Source organism: Condylura cristata, unplaced genomic scaffold, assembly GCF_000260355.1.
Source record: "Condylura cristata isolate star-nosed mole 26May11 unplaced genomic scaffold, ConCri1.0 scaffold00007, whole genome shotgun sequence".
Lineage (NCBI taxonomy): Eukaryota > Metazoa > Chordata > Mammalia > Eulipotyphla > Talpidae > Condylura > Condylura cristata.
The window spans coordinates 38,472,685-38,489,602 of NW_004567108.1; the positions used below are offsets into that span (position 1 = coordinate 38,472,685).

General features: G+C 35.8%; 1 protein-coding gene across 1 annotated transcript in view; it reads right to left on the reverse strand.

The window, feature by feature from the left end:
• The window catches only part of TNPO1 (transportin 1), a 91,404-nt gene that overhangs the window by 15,800 nt on the left and 58,686 nt on the right, over positions 1 to 16,918 (reverse strand). The window contains exons 10-16 of the mRNA XM_004678451.2: positions 15,039 to 15,157; positions 9,757 to 9,817; positions 9,050 to 9,218; positions 6,022 to 6,174; positions 4,138 to 4,363; positions 2,071 to 2,242; positions 20 to 106 (exon numbers count right to left, since the gene is read on the reverse strand). Of these exons, the coding sequence (XP_004678508.2) occupies positions 20 to 106; positions 2,071 to 2,242; positions 4,138 to 4,363; positions 6,022 to 6,174; positions 9,050 to 9,218; positions 9,757 to 9,817; positions 15,039 to 15,157 (987 nt within the window). The remainder of the gene's footprint in view (positions 1 to 19; positions 107 to 2,070; positions 2,243 to 4,137; positions 4,364 to 6,021; positions 6,175 to 9,049; positions 9,219 to 9,756; positions 9,818 to 15,038; positions 15,158 to 16,918) is intronic.

Below are 16,918 nucleotides of genomic sequence, written 5' to 3' on the forward strand. Positions count from 1 at the left end.
CATGGTGAGCTTAGCTTACCTCAAGTAAGGGAAAGAGATCTTTATCTTCATCCTTTAACATGTTCCACTTCTGGATTAGTGGGGGCATTAACATCTGAATATATTCCTATTTACAAAGATGAAAAAACAGAACTCCATGATTATATGCAAAAAAGTCCATTCTGCGTATGTAAACGAAAATTCACTTAGGATAATTGTGTAACAGTTATTAATGAATACATTTTTAAGACTCATTTCCTGCTCTACTTAACATCTTAATCCCCCCCCCCTTTTATACTACTCTCTTGTTCTATTTTTCTTTTTTAAAGATTTATTTATACATATAGAACTGGGGTACAGGCCAGAGGCTAGGGGTGGCGAGAGACTTTACCAGAGACAGAGGGGGAAGCAGAACAAGCAGATGACGAAGTACACTGCTGAGGGGACCAGCGGTCGGGTCAGGAGAGGTCTGCCACGCCATGTGGTAACCTACGGGGCAGGTGGGAATCGAACTCATGTGGAAGTGGCTTTAGCTGCTCAGTGCTGTGCTTTAACCTGCTGCGCCACCAGAGAGGGCCACTCTATTGTTCTATTTTTAGTCATCTTATAACCTTTCTTAGGAGGTAAAGTATAAACCACTTACATAAAAATTACTTAACCATAAACAGGGATGATTTTTATAAGTTTTACTCTCTACTGACTGAAAGTTTTAGTCCAAGGCTCTGTGAAGGTAATATGGTTCTCTAGTACAGTTATGTTATGAATAGTTGGTTAATTTAGACATACACTAGTGTAAGATTCATAATTATGTGTCCTTAAATGGAAGAATTCATAAAAGTAAACACATTAATAATGTTTGAAGGGTCTCACTTAAGACATTCATAACTGCTCTCCCAAGACTCCCAAATCCGCAAAAATTAACTCATATTAAAGCAAACCCACAAACTTTGTGTTCTGCAATATCATTTAAGTTTTAACTTATAAACAATTTTTTTAAAAAAGAGATTTATTTATTCATGCATACAAGAACTGGGGTACAGGCCACAGGTGGGGGGAGGTGTGAGAGGGTTTGCTAGAGACAGAGTGGGGAGCTGAACAGGTAGATCTACTGAAATACACTGCTGAGGGGAGCAGCAGGTGGTTAAGGAGAGGTCTGCCATGCCATGTGGGTCACCTCTATCACTGGGTTGATTAAACTCATGCTGCAATGACTGTGGATAGCTTCATAGTGCTGTGTTTTAAAACCACTGTGCCACCAGGGAGGGCCCTATAAACAATTTCTCATAGCAATCATAAACAGGAATTCCATTCTTCAGCAAGGAATTTTGACTGCTATTAAAATTCTGGTATTATTTTAAAAACAAACTCAATTCCACTTTCCTCTTCAACTATGTGAACACTGCCAGACATAGTGCCACTTTATACCACTATTTAGTATATTTAGCCTATTATCCCAATTTGTAATTGTTAGTATATTTCTTTTTTTTTTTAAAGATTTATTTATTTGTACATACAGAACTGGGGTACAGGCCAGAGACTCAGGGGCAGTGAGAGACTCCACCAGAGACAGAGTGGGGAGCAGAACAGGCAGATCGAAGAAGCACACTGCTGAGGGGAGCAGCGGGCGGGCCAGGAGAGGTCTGCCACGCCATGTGGTCTCCTCCGGGGCAGGCGGGAATTGAACCACGCGGAAGTGGCTTCAGCTTCTCAGTGCAGTGCTTTAACCCGCTGCGCCACCAGGGAGGGCCTGTTAGTATATTTCTTAACTGGTGAGAAAACAAAGATGTCTAGATCTACCACTATTAAGTGGTAGATACAAGAAATACTCAGAATTAAGTAAAAAGTAGAAGTCCATAGTACAAAAACATATCACTTTAACAGCCATTCTATAAAATGTGGATTCATGTGGAATCTGCTGTAATTTCCATACCATGCACATAATAAAAAAAAATTAAAAGGTAAATACACTTGTCTTTGTAAGATCTGTATTTTTAATGTAGCAAACACTAAGTTATCACATTTCCCAAAATATTCTGATTTCCCAATATAGGTTAATACATTGGCTATAAATATCTCATCGTAGATACTTACTGGTTTGTTTAAATGATGTCCTACTGAATCTGCTAATGTTCCTATGGCATCATAAAGAATGAGCAGGTTCTTATGCTGGTATTTACTAAATGCGAAGACCAACGTATCAAGTATATAAGCAAGGTAAGGAACAAGTTCTGTACAAGCCTCCTCTTCTAGGGTAGCAAAGGCACTATAATTACAACAAAAAAATACTGTTGTACAAAACAGTTTATCACAAAAATAGGAAACTAAGTCTTAGTTTAAAGAACATCTATTTGTACTTTCATGCCTATTTCCTCTTATTTTTATTATTTCCCTCCAATTCATCATCACTTATTTTAAAGAGTCTCATCACTTACAGGCATCTGTTTAACTACAAAAGCAAAATCTGAAACAGAAATGTTACTAGTTCTTATATTTACTGATTTAACAAATGTATTTGGTGTTTAGTATGTATTTGCACTAAGTATGTATTAGTATGTATTTGCACTAAGAATATAGCAATGAACAATGTACCCATTCTCCAGAAGATTACTTTCTAGTGGTTGTCCTATATTAATGAAAGCAAAATTTACTGACTCCAATTTACACTTTGCCTCTTGGATGTATTACAAAGGCTACAAAACGAGAAGGATTTTTAATGCTTACTACAGAACACAACAGCATCATGTTTCTCAAGAGGTGGGAGAGGGCACAAAGAAGAGATGTAGACTAAAGGACACAAATTTTCAATTATACTAAGAATAGCTTCTGAGGATCTAATGGAAAGCATTGTGACTAGAATTGTTAATAGGATACTGTATATTTGAGAATTACTGGGAATAGATCAAATCCTAAGCATTCTCTCCACACAAAAGTCCAAGTTGTCTGTGAGGTGGTAGATGTGTTAATTTTTGTCTTTATCTCAGTACTTGTACAATTTATGTCTATCAAATCATCACCCTGTACATTTTAAACATATGCAATTGTATTTGTAAATGATTCCTCAATAGAGAGATTGAGAATGTTTTTCTAAACCGGACATGGAGCACATATGCTATCACAAACATTCCTTATGAAATAAGTTATTAGCAGAAATGTGTAAAAATGGAAGAAAACTTCAGGTTCAGGGAAGTTTATTTACACTTAAATTTCTCTTGATTCCAAAGTGTTAACCTAGTCCATTCTGTTCTACCCACTAAGGAATTTCCTAAAATGAGAGAGGCTAGTCATTTGTTAATAAAAGTCCTTTTCACTAGCATTATCTAGTCCTTTCAGAGCCTCTGTCATAAATTACATAGGTGCTTTGTATTCCCTAATATTCCAAATGGGCCTACTAAAGCCCCACATTTAGTTTATACCTAATAAAATTAGTGCTAAAAATAACCTTACCAGCTGAAAATCTACAGGAAATCAAATATATTCTATATTCTTCCCAGACTTTACGTAAGTTAGTACTATAGCATAGCCCCTATTCAACTTTCATCTCATTAAGAATTAGAATCTTCAATAGCTTTGCTTCAGATCAAGTACAACTCTATATTTTTCTACTTTAAAAAAAACTAATCATTCTTATTAACAAAGTCAACGATCAAAGCAATTCTACTTAAAAAATTAAGAACTATAAACTTAAGTAGCAGGATTTTTAAGAACATAAAGACTACAGACTATAGTAGTGAACTAAACGCTGGTCTGATACAAAACAGTTCTAAGCAGAGCAGTTAATAGAATAGCTTCACAAAGATTTTTTTGGAATTATGCATAATTGACTTGAAGACTAATGATGTGAATTTGTTTAAGAACAGAATCCTTGCCATTTACCACTCCTGATGTCTGTGGGACAGGATGACAGGCAATTTCTACTGTTATGATAGCCACTGACTGAGGAAAAAAAATGAGTTGAACAAACAGCAAAAGACTGACATCTAGTTAGCACACCTGGGTATACAAAATCAAATGAAAGCTAAAGATTACATCAAGTAAATACAAATAAAAACCCCACTGTTAAATTTAATGCTATTATTCCATCAGCATAGTTAGAAATCAGTTTCTCATAGAAATAAATACTCCTTTCTCTCACAATCAACATTCTGCTATTTGTCAAACCTGCAGGCAGCTTCTTGTACTCTCTTGTTGCTATCCAGGATACGCTTCAGCAATTCTGTCATTAATGGCTTCAGGTACGTGTCAGGGGGCTGGCTGACTACCCAGTGTGCATAGCGGCTAAGAGTCCAGCATGTTATGGAACGCACAAGAGCCTTTTTATCAGAGAGGCACTGAATAAGGTGAGGAATGAGCTCTGGCAGATATGGAATCATGCCCTGCATGCAACCTAGGAAAAAAACCAAGTCTTTCAGAAAGTGCTAAAATTCCGTCACAGCAAAATTATTCCAGTTGAAGACTAAACATTCAGATCACATCTATTGCAATATATTGTAATAATCTGTTCCAAACATAAAAATGAGTAGTTGAAATGGGAACAGGCTATTCCAAAGTTATCTGCAGGTTTGGAATTCACTTTAATTCTGCAACACAAATTCTGAATTTCTAAAATGCCTGTTAAAATGTTTCATTTTTGTAGCAGAAGATCTTTATGACCATTACAGACTAACCCTTTAAGGGGATACTATTATTCCAGATGTGTTTCTTACACTTATCTATGGAATTAAAAAAAAAAAAGATTTATTTATTCTTACAGAACTGGGGTACAGGCTAGAGGTGCAGGGGCAGTGAAAGGATTCACAAGAGACAGAGTGGGGGGGGGGCCAGAACAGGCAGACTGATGAAGTACACTACTGAGAGGAGCAGTGGGCAAGGCAGGAGGTCTGCCGTCCCATATGGATCACCTCCAGAGCTGGGGATCAAACTCGCACAGAAGCAGCTGTGGCTCGCATGCAGCGCTGTATTTTAATGTGCTGTGCCACCAGGAGGGCCCAAATGTTTTTTCTAAAAATGGGATGTTCCTGACATCAGTGTCCTCTCATTTGAATAATAAATGGCTGGGGTTAGAAAGCTATACCTTTTTTATTTTTTCTTAAAAACTTACTTTCAGGCCCTCCCTGGTGGTGCAGCGGGTTAAAGCACAGCACTGAGAATCTAAGGCCGCTTCGCATGAGTTTGATTCCCGCCTGCCCCGGAGGTGACCACGTGGTGTGGCAGACCTCTCCTGACCCGCCCACTGCTCCTTCAGCAGTGTACATCGTCGATCTGCCTGTTCTGTTCCCCACTCTCTCTGGTGAAGCCTCTCACCACCCCTAAGCCTCTGGCCTGTACCCCAGTTCTGTATGCACAAATCTTAAAAAAAAAAAAAAAAACAAAACAAACTTACTTTCATTTATATATAAAAGAAATAAGGTGTAGGTCAGAGTTGCAGGGGGTGAGAGGATTCACCAGAGACAGAGTAGGGAGCAGAACAAGCAGCCTGACTGAAATACAATGCTGAGGGGAACAGCATGTGAGACAGGAGAGGTTTGCTGCGCCATGTGGGTCAGCTCCCTGGCCAGGGATCAAACATATGCTGCAGTGGCTGGCAATAGCTTGACAGTGCTGAGACTTCAACCCCTGCACCACCAAGGAAACCTATACTCCTTTAATATAACAGTTAACTTGATTATCCTAAGATAAGTTTTGGATTCAATTATCCTTTTAAAGAATTAATGTGGATCTTTGTCTTGTTGATCCCCACATCACACCAAAAGAGAACAAAGAATTAGTCATGTGCGGTTTAGGAATGTTAGTCCCAAAAGTCTATACCATATAATCTAGGTAGGCAGTAGGATATACCGTATGGATTTGTGTAATTATGTTCTATGATGTTCACATGACAACAAAGTCACCTAAGGACACTTTTCCAGAAAGTATCTCCATTGTTAAACAATGCATTGAAGACCTCATGAGTAGTTTGTGTGTATATACTAAGAATTTCTTAAAGCAACCTCCCATATTAGCACCTATTAAGAACTTGATATCTCAAATTTGATTTACACTTACCTTCAGCAATTGCTCCTAAAACCAAGATGCCTGATTCTTTAACAACCCATTCATGATGAAAAAGCAATTCTTTCAAAAGGGGCAAAATATGTGGTAAAAGCTCATCACGATACACATTTGCAAGAACATCGAGGGCAGCAGCAGAACATTTTCCTAAGAAAGTATTTAACACAAAATTATATTAATCTTCATTATCATTATATGATAATGAAATTATATTATTATATATGAAATTAGATCGTGCCCTTTTGGACTGTAAGACCAGTAATTACCAGAAGTGAAGGGGGAAAAAATTGTAGTGTAAATTAGGGAAAGAGGGTCACTGTATAGTGAATGATAGACCTAGACCTGAAACTATGTTAGTTCCACTACAATAAGAGGTCAATTAAATAGGATCACAGGGAAAAAAAAAATCTATTAATAACACTTCATAACCAAGAATGAGTAAATAAACTAATTATAATCTAGACTTCTACACTAGAATTGTCTATGAAGAAAAACTTAAAGCAAATACTTTCCCACTCTACAGGTTCTAGGTATGTATACCTCAGCAAATTATGTACATTATTTATATTTAAAATTCCCACTGGTTGATGATTCAGAATCAAGTATGTAATGACTTAGCTTGTGGTAGGACAAAAGACCACAACAAAGTCACCAGTGCATGAAACATAAAATACAGTGGGGCAAAACATTTGTAAAGAAAAACATTCTTTATAAAGGAATTTTAAAAAACCATGTGACTATTAAATCAAGTTTCATTTAATGTAGTAATTTAGAAAATAAAAAATCAAGTAAAAATTTCCTAGTGTGAGGAAGTACACCAAACATGGTAGCCATGGTACTGAATGATAGATCAACACAAGAGAGTATTGTACTGTTACTGAATGAAATACACACACTGATATAGAATGAGTTATATGATATATAGAAAAAACCAAGGGCGCGATCTAACTTCATTTTTGGAAATTCATCCCCTCTTCAAAAAAGAAGACATACACTTGACTTGCTTTTTATGTGCTCAGAAAAATTGCTGGGAGAAAAGTAGGTAGGATATAAAGAAATAGTTTCCCCTCAATTTAGCATACAGGCTACGTGGGTGTCCCCTTCCTCACCACTCCATGTGTCTCCCAAAGCTGCATACTCGGTTGAGGACTGCCTTCCCCAATAGAGACGGACTGGTCTTTGGTTGACTATATGAGTAGCTGCGCTCCCCTGGTAGTCCCCCCAACAAGCTCTCAATTTAGTGTATATTATTACTTTTTTTGAATTATCTATATTAGATTTTCAATCCGTCCTGCCCCATTCTGAAGTTGGGGACACAGTGAGAAGAAATTTGTGATTGTAGTAAAAACATGGAATCTCATATGAGATTTAGATTCCAATAATAGTGTGCCATCAGTATCTTGGGAAAGTTAAATTTTTTAAGTTTCCTTACCATGCTAATAAGGCTGTTCAAGAAAAAGTCTTTGGCCTACTCAAAGTAACTTGTAGAAAATAAATGGGCAACTAAGGAATTAGCATTGTTTAACCCACTGAGTTAGAGTGCAGGAAGAAAATTCGGGTATCTTTAACCACCTACTTCATTTGTTATTAGAAACCCAACACTGAACCACACCAATGGTTCTCAGTTCAGGGTATTTTGTTCCCTAGGAGGTAACTGGCAACATTTACAGACACTGTTGGTTCTGTATGTGCCTATTTGGGTGTTATTGGCCACTTACTGGGTCAAAGGTAAGGGGTACTGCTTAACAGCCTACAACGGACCCAACAGTTCCTATAACAAAGAACTGTGGGACCCAAAAAGGCAACAATGTTGGACCCAGGAACCCTGAATCAAAAGCAGTGGGACATAAAAGATCAGTAAGCAAGCACAAACAAAATAACCAGTATCTAGCTAGCTTCCCCCCTTTGATTTATGAGTGTGGCTCAGAAAGCTGCTCTGGAGATAGGGGTTTTTAGTTAAGGTTGGAAAAAAAAAAATCTGTATTTAATAAAAGGTTTATTTCGTGAGCCTGAATATGAATATTCTAAAATATCTTATGTTAGAATCATATGTGATAATCAGTCAATTCTCATGCATATTATCACAAAAAATATTATGGTAACAGGAAAAGCTTGTGGCCAGTGTTCTTAATAATATACCAAAGAAAATAGTTTCTTTTTTTTTTAAGATGCTTTTTCTTTTCTTTTTTTTCTTACAGTGTTTGCTTTCTTTTCTCAGGTGTTGTGCCCATAGAGTCAAACTACCATGTTTCCTTTTAAGGAACACAAGGAAGATCAAATATAAGGACAGATCTGTCTGAAAAATGCAAACCAAAACCCACAGTAAGATACCACTTCAATTTCACTACTATGTCTATAATGGAGAGGTAGCTAGTGGTGACAAGCATGTGGAGAAACTGGAGCCCTAAGACTTCACTGGTGCAAAGATAAATAGTAAAGCCACTTATGGGAAAAAGGGTGCTAGTTTTTCAAAGGTTAAACAGAGATTTTCATTTGACCCAGTGATTTCATTCTTGATTATATATATCCAAGAGATGTGAAGACATTAAGTCCACTCATAAACTTAAATGTTTATATCATCATTATTTACAATAACCAAAGGGAGAAATACCAAAGTATACATCAAGTGATGGACAAAAAAAAAAAAAAAAAGACAAATAATCTGCTATTCTGCAACAAAGGAATAAAATGCCAATGTACACCTCAACATGGATGAATCCTGAAAATATACTAAGTGAAAGAAGTCATAGCATTTCATTTCTGAGAAACGTGCAAAACAGATATTCTTAACAGAATACAGATTAATAACTGGAAGAGGATTAGCAGAAAATGGGAGTGACTAATGGATTATTTCTTTTGGCGGTGCTGAAAATTGTTTTAAAATTTACCATGCTGATAATTGTAGAACTCTGTGAATATACTAAAAACCAATGAACTGTTTATTTTAATGGGTGATTTATATGGCATCTCAATAATACTGTTAAGAAAGCAAGCAACTGTGCTTTCCCCTCTCTGAACTTACTTAGATTCCAGTCAGAAATCGTATCATCATCATCAATTTCATCATCATCATCATCTTCCTCTTCAATTCCATCTTCATCATGCTGCTGAGCCACAGTCCTTGAGCGATGAAAACGTGGTCTTATATCCTGTTCACTATCAGGAATTGTTTCATCCTCTTCAACATCACCCTAAGTAATTTTTTTTTTTTTAGAAAGGAGAAATTTTGGTGACATTCATTCTAAATTAGTAACATATACATGTGTAACAACCAGAACTGCCAGAGATGGGGGTCATGCACAGGAGTTTGAAGTGTACCTCACCTCTCCACTAAGAACCACTCCTGGTATAGAAAATAGTCTGTTCTACCCTTCCCAAGGAACTATCATATAACATGTTAGGTACCTAGGCATTTCAGCAGAATTACACTGTCTCCCATTAGCTGCTATAATCTAGAGTACTGAATCACATTCATGTCCTATTTAAAATAAATTTTAAGTAACTTAAACTCTACCAGATATTAATGCTAACTCATGTCACTGTCTAGTTCTAACTAAGCTAGAATCTATCATCACAAATTCATTGTTTAAATCTTTATACTCTATAACATACATAACAGGAAGCCTATTTACTTAGAACTTAACTTGAATAAATAGTCTATCAATCAAATTCAGAGATTTCTTAAGTCGATGTAAAACTATAATCCTCTTATCAGAAAAGTTTCCTTACCTTAAGTAGGATAATATCTATATCTGAGTACTTCATGCCATTCACCAACACAGGAATCAACCTAAAAGAGTGAAATCATGAAACAAAGATCTGAATATCTCGAGAACAATTAAAAAAGTTTTAACCTTACATTTATCAATACCAATGAGACAACACTGACAAAGCATACTCAATGACATCAGCCCATCTCAAATGATGAGTATCCTTAATGGACATCTTAGGTCTGTGCAAGGGATTCACTGGATAGAGGGAAAGGTAGCTTCCCAATAGTGTTTTAAAAAAAAAAAAAAAAAAAAAAAAAAAAACCAGCTATTTCTCCCCCAAGAATTTATTATATATATATATATATATATATATACTAACAAACAATTTATTATATATATACTAACAAACATTTTAAAGGACCAATGTTATCTGATGCATTAACAAAAACACTGTAAACAATCTAAATGTCCACCATTTAGGGATTAGTTAAAAATAAAGCTAAAAAATTCAAGTGCAAACTATACCCATTCTCACTTGAATATAGTCTACTTAGGAAGGATATACAAAAAAGGGATATCTTTGGATCTCATTTTTATTTTATTTGTAAAAGGTGTTAACATTTTTATAAAGATCCTATATTCATTGTTTTCCTTTTAATGAAAGAAATGACAGTTTGAAACATAAAAACTGAATACATCTAGTGACTAAAGAAATTTATCCAAAAAGGGAATAAGAGCTCTTTGAACAAAGTTATCATAGCTTTTGATTAAGCTTGGAAATTTTAATTTAAGATTATGAATTTTAATTAAATTTAAATCTTTAAATAATACTCAAGTAAGAATAGTTTAGTAAAACATGACATCATATCCAATCTTAAGTATTATGCAGTCATTAAATTAGAACCATCGAATTCCAGATATACCAAAATAATTATGCTTAGTTAAAAAAAAAAGTGTCAAAACTTCAGTTCCTCATAGCAATGGCTATTTTAAGCTTTGTCGGTTATCTTAAGCTTTGAATTTTTTTTTTCTCACTAGCTGATCACACCAACTCTTAAAGAGTCCAATGAGGCAAAAAGTATGAGAACATTTAACAAAGTTCACAGTGCCCTCTTTTCAAATTCTACTTTATAATTGTTCTGGGTAACTTGGGAAAATTAAAAATGTGAAAAATAGGCAAAAACTCTTAAGTTCTAGTTGTGGCCTTATTAATGAACACTTCCCTTAAAACTTAGTAATAAAGGCATTAGGATCATCATTTTCTGTATGGCTCAGAGAGATTACATTACTCCCACAAGGTCCTAAGTTTTATGGGAAAGTGAGGGGTCAGTTTGACCTGACTACAAAAATAATTTTTCCCTATTTGGAAGAACTCTCACTGTTTACATTAGCATCTTCAGTCTTTGTTGAGGATATGCTTCAAATGGTAATACACTTTACATCAAATAAATAAACCTATCTAAAGCCAACTTTTGAGTATATCTCTACTGCCAAGGAGATAATTTTTTAACTCCTCATTAACTAAAGCAATACTAATAGTCCAAAGTTGCTGCGTAGTTACAATTATGGGCCAGCCAACCTGTAACATTCAAAGTCCTTTCAAATTCTAAAATAAGATGAATAGCATTTTAATGTAACTAGTATACTAAACTAGATAAATCATAATACACAGAACCACATTTTCTATACTGATATTGAATACAGAACCAAAAGTTAAAATCAATTATCACTGTCAACAATTTCAGGGAAATGGGGAGGACAGATGGCAGACTGTCAAGTACTGCAGAATTAACATGCTGTGAGGTAAAGAAGTGAGGACAGTGACTTGCATGTATCCTTTGAATCTTTTTAAGATAAAAGAACTATAGCAAATTAGAAGATTATGGAGGAGTCAAGAGAGAGAAAAGAGTATTCAAATCTAATAGAATGAGGTCCCTAAGAATAAAGGTGGGAAAACTTACTTTTCCCACCTTAATTCTTGCACATCAGTACTTTCTTAGAGGGTATGGGGGAAGTTATGGATTGACCAATGTATAATTCTTAACCCAATGTCCACCACATATTTAACTAGTCAGTAAATATGCATTGTTGTTATTGCCTTTCTGTGATACTGCACTAAAAGCTGGCTTCTTATCTTGAATGGCCACATGTGGCTGCAGGCAACTGCTTAACAATGAAAGCTATTCAAATAAAAGGTCTGCCTTGTAAAATTGCCACATGGTTATAAATTAATGCCCCCATTTTACTTTAGACCTCATTTTCTCAGTTGCCTGGCTTTTACTAGGTCCTTATTCTTGCACACCATCTCTTCATTCTTTATCTGCACAGACATCATCAACTGTTTGTCCATAAATCTTCCTTGCTCTGGATTAGATGAACTTTCTCCTAAATAAATTCTGTTAGGAAATGTTACATTGCCAGGAAGATTGAGTCTAGAAAGTAATGGTCTTCAACATTGTCAACTCTTTACACTATCTGCTAATTTTTCTTGTTTTGGTCCATTTTTTAATCTTTCATTCACCAGAATATGTCAAAATGTTTTCACTTTTCTGATTTCACTCATTTTGGGCATTTCTGCTTTTTGGGAAAACAGGTGACCATTCTGCCCCAACACGTATAGATAGTAGTTTCATGAGCATTGCCCATATCCTACCAGTCTTTCTACTTGTGATTTTAAATAGTAGAACATATACTAATGTTATAGCTTAAGCTTTCATTTTAGTTTCTTAAAGGAATTAAATGTCTATATGACTTGAGTCCATCATAAAACCAGCAGTACAAACTAGAGACTAATATGAATTTCCTTTAAAAAATACCTTACACAATACCTTGTCTTTTACTCCCAAATAAATCCTATAATTTATTTGTAGACAACATAGGTGAGACTGTTACTTTCTGGATGAGGAATGAAATAATGGAAGAGAAAAAGAAACTGACTACAAAAATGAGAACATCCAGGTGTTGTAAAAACATGTGGGGGAATGGGCCCTCCCTGTTGGCCCAGCGGGTTAAAGCACAGCACTGAGAAGCTTAAGCCACTTCCGCATGAATTCGATTTCCGCCTGCCCCAGAGGAGATCCACATGGCGTGGCAGACCTCTCCTGACCCGCCCGCTGCTCCCCTCAGCAGTGTACTTCCTCGATCTGCCTGTTCTGCTCCCCTCTGTCTCTGGCCTGTACCCCAGCTCTGTATGAATAAATAAATCTTAAAACAAAAACAAACAAAAAAATGTGTGGGGGAAAAAACCACGATGTCACCAATATACAGCACATTCAAATAAGAGCTTTTGTTTTTTGTTTATCCAGATGGTTAAGATTAGAGATACTAAAAACAATGGCTGTTGAAACTGAAAGAGAATTAAACACTATTGACAAGGTATAAATTAGTACATCTTCACAAGAGAACAATCTTTTATGAAGAACCTTCAAAATACAGTAACAGTGGACAAAGACATACATTCCAGGATGATTAAATTAAAAAAATAAAAAAGGACAAATGACTGAAATATTCAACAACAAAAGAATATTTGGTATGCCCTTCATGGTGAAGTAGTAGTCAGTAATTAACAATATTAAAGACTGATGACATGAAGGAAAGCTCACAACATACCGTAATTGAAAAATGCAAACCACAGAATAGTATAATCCAAATGTTAAACACTAAAGCCATACTACCAAATGTAACTTTCCCCAAACATCATGAGTATCTTTTTTTTTTTTTAAAGATTTATTTATTTGTGCATACAGAACTGGGGTACAGGCCAGAGGCTCAGGGGCGGCGAGAGGCTTCACCAGAGACAGAGGGGGGAGCAGAACAGGCAGATCTATGAAGTACACTGCTGAGGGGAGTAGCGGGCGGGTCAGGAGATGTCTGCGACGCCATGTGGTCACCTCCGGGGCAGGCGGAAATTGAACTCATGCGGAAGCGGCTTTAGATTCTCAGTGCTGTGCTTTAACCCGCTGCCCCACCAAGGAGGGCCCCATCCTGAGTATCTTTTTAAGGTTAAAAACAAAACCAAAAAACAAAAGCCACCCACTAAACCAACACATCAGAAATTCAGAAATACTAACAGATTACTCAGGTTATCAAAAAATCCAGATTCAGTGACAGATGAATGGATTAAGAAGATGTAGAGTAGAGGCCTCCCTGGTGGTGAAAGGAGTCAAGCCTCAGCATTATCAAGCAATCTGCAGCCACTGCAGCATGAGTTCAATCCAAGCTACAGAGGTGACCCACAGGTGTAGCAGACCTCCCTGTCTCACTTGCTGCTCCCCTCAGCATGTAGTTCAGTCAATTTGCCTGTCTGCTCCCCACTCTGTTTCTGGTGAATTCTCTCACCCCCCGCCCTCCACCTTTGGTCTGCACCCCTGTTCATGCGTGTGATAAATAAAACTAAATCTTTCAAAAAAAAGAGAAAGAAAAACGAGATGGAGTATATATGCAAAATGTACTATGGACTATTATTCAGCTATAATAAAGATGAAAAAACCTTTTTATTTGACAATATGGATAGAACCAGAAGAGATTATGCTAAGCAAAATAATCAGAATACGAAGGACAAACACCAGATGTTTTTACTCACACAGGGAACATAAAGAAACAAAAGGAACTGACAAAACCAAGCCCAAACAAACCGTGAAATCTCCTTGTAGAACTGAGGCTGCTAGAGGTAGAGTGGGGACCCAATAAACAAGTGGTGGAAGGATTATGAGCACTTTGGTGATGGGGTGAGCCTATACCACTATATCATAGTGTTGTAAACCCAATGTTCCATCAATAAAATGAACAATTAAAAACATTTTCGGTATTTTAATTTTCTTCCACAAACCTGCATTTCTTTATTTTCAAAAGCAATACACATACATCATTACGTTGTGCAATTTAAACTGAATATAATTTTAGCCACTTGCGTCAATAAGACTTTAAAAAGTAACCAATTTTATAGCATTTATTGACTTAAAAATAGGTTTAGTCAGCATAGGTAACCAAAACTGTGACAGCATCACAATTGAAAGCTATCATTCCAGAGACTCTGTGGTCAATTTTAAGGAGTACAGAAACAAGAACATGACTGTGAAATATCAAAAAATTAGTGATAATTTAGAATAAACCAGCCTCAACTGTTTGAAAAAACAGAAAAGTGGTTGCTTCTTGCAAAGTCTCTTACCTCAACAGTAAAATTAAATCTGATGTCTTTGGAAACTGACTTCCTGATGGAAGAAGCATGTACTCTACAAATCTTTAAAAGAAGAATCACTATTAAAGAACAAAGTAGCATTAATAAGAAGGTACACTTACTTAGGAAGATGTCTTACAAGTACGTCTTTGCATATTGGTTGTTCAGCCAAAGTGAGCCAAAACTCACAGGCTTCTAATGCCACATTTTCATCTTGATCTTGGGTCCTCTGTAGCATGTACTGTAAACGAAGGGGACTTACTATTAATCAGCTTAAGTCATTCAATTTTAATAAACTCAGTCCTATTTCAGCAAGTTAATGATACTTTGCTATGGCCTTATAGTTTACATGGTTCTCAACCAAGTCTTCAAGTTTTTAAAAAATAATTTCCCAGTAAATTTTGAAATGATGCCAAATTTAAGTACTGCTTCAGAATGAAGTCTAATGAAGTGTTCAATGCACTTCCACATAAGTGTAGTTTACCTATACAATTTAGAGTTTAAAAATGTAATAAATACTAAGCCTTCTTTGCAACATCAAAAGAACGCCATTATACCTAAAAAAACAAAAACAAAAACAAAAACCCTTTATATGAATGCTTAAGTTCTCTTTTAAGGTATACTGCTTTCACATATTTACAACACTTAGTGCCAACTATAATATAGTTCACTTTTAACTGGAGATGTTCACTCTTAATTGGAGGAGCACCAAACTCCCAAATCTACCCATAGGCAGTGTCTCTCTCTAAAAACAACAAAACCCGCATGCAAAAATAAATACAGTCAAAATCACACATACGATTTCCCAAAGTACCTGTGATTACAATTAGAGCCAAGTGGGGAATTCTTAGTACGCATCATCTAATTCAAGCATCTCACATGACAAGATCAATCAGTAATACATGCTGCATCATGTCCTATGACTATAATGAATACTATTGAGAAACTAACATTACAAATTAGGCCCCTCACCTGTGACATGGCACCAGCAACTGATAAAATGCTTAATTCCAATTAACTTCAAGCTCTCTCTGTATTTTCAACTAACTCCACCAAATTCTTCTAAATACTTCCCATGAAGAGACTCAGAGAAAATGACATTTATTGTCATCTTATGATGCTATGCACCCTTATTTCTACAACTATTTTTTCTCAAGTATGAGGAAAAAAATTGTTATAGATACTAGCTACCTTCTAGGTCTTAGACCCTATCTACTAAAAAAGATCCTTCTTTGCACATTGTATGATAATGTGGACATGAAGAGAGGTTCTACATAACATACTACTTAATACACATGTACAACTGTACATTACTCACGTATGTACTACAATCACTACGATGAACATTAAGTGGTGCAGTACTAATCACTGCTTAGAGTATTTTGTTCTAATAATCATACATGTTATTATCTAGTTTTTTCTTTAAATATGGCTAAATTGTGATCAATACATTCAGAATTTCCTAGTAAAATTCCTTAATCATGTAGGAATTGAAAGTGCTTTTGAAAATCTAAATGGTTTGCCAACTATAATGGTTATGTATTTTTTACTCAGAAATCTCATTACCACTAGATAAAATGTAAGATTAATGGATGAAAATAACACAACTTCAATCGCAAACTGCAATGACACAAGAAAATGCCATTTAATCTAACATTTTATTGATCATTTAGCCTAACCCATACCTAAAAAATCTATGTATTTCTTGGTTATCCTGGTTAAAAGTTACTGCTCTTTTAAATAACCTTTTCCTCTAGTACTGTAGTTTTCACAAAAGAAAAATCACCTTGAAAAAATTATTTTAAGACCATCATAATGAATTTTTTATATAGCTGTCCCAACAACTGTGTTCAAGAAATTGGAAAAGTGGTTTCACATTATAAAACATGCTGAGTCCAAGATTTCTTCTGGGGAGGGGAAAGAGCCTTTAAATTGCCCATGTTGGGCCCTCCCTGGTGGCGCAGCAGGTTAAAGTATAGCACTAAGAAGCTAAAGCCACTTC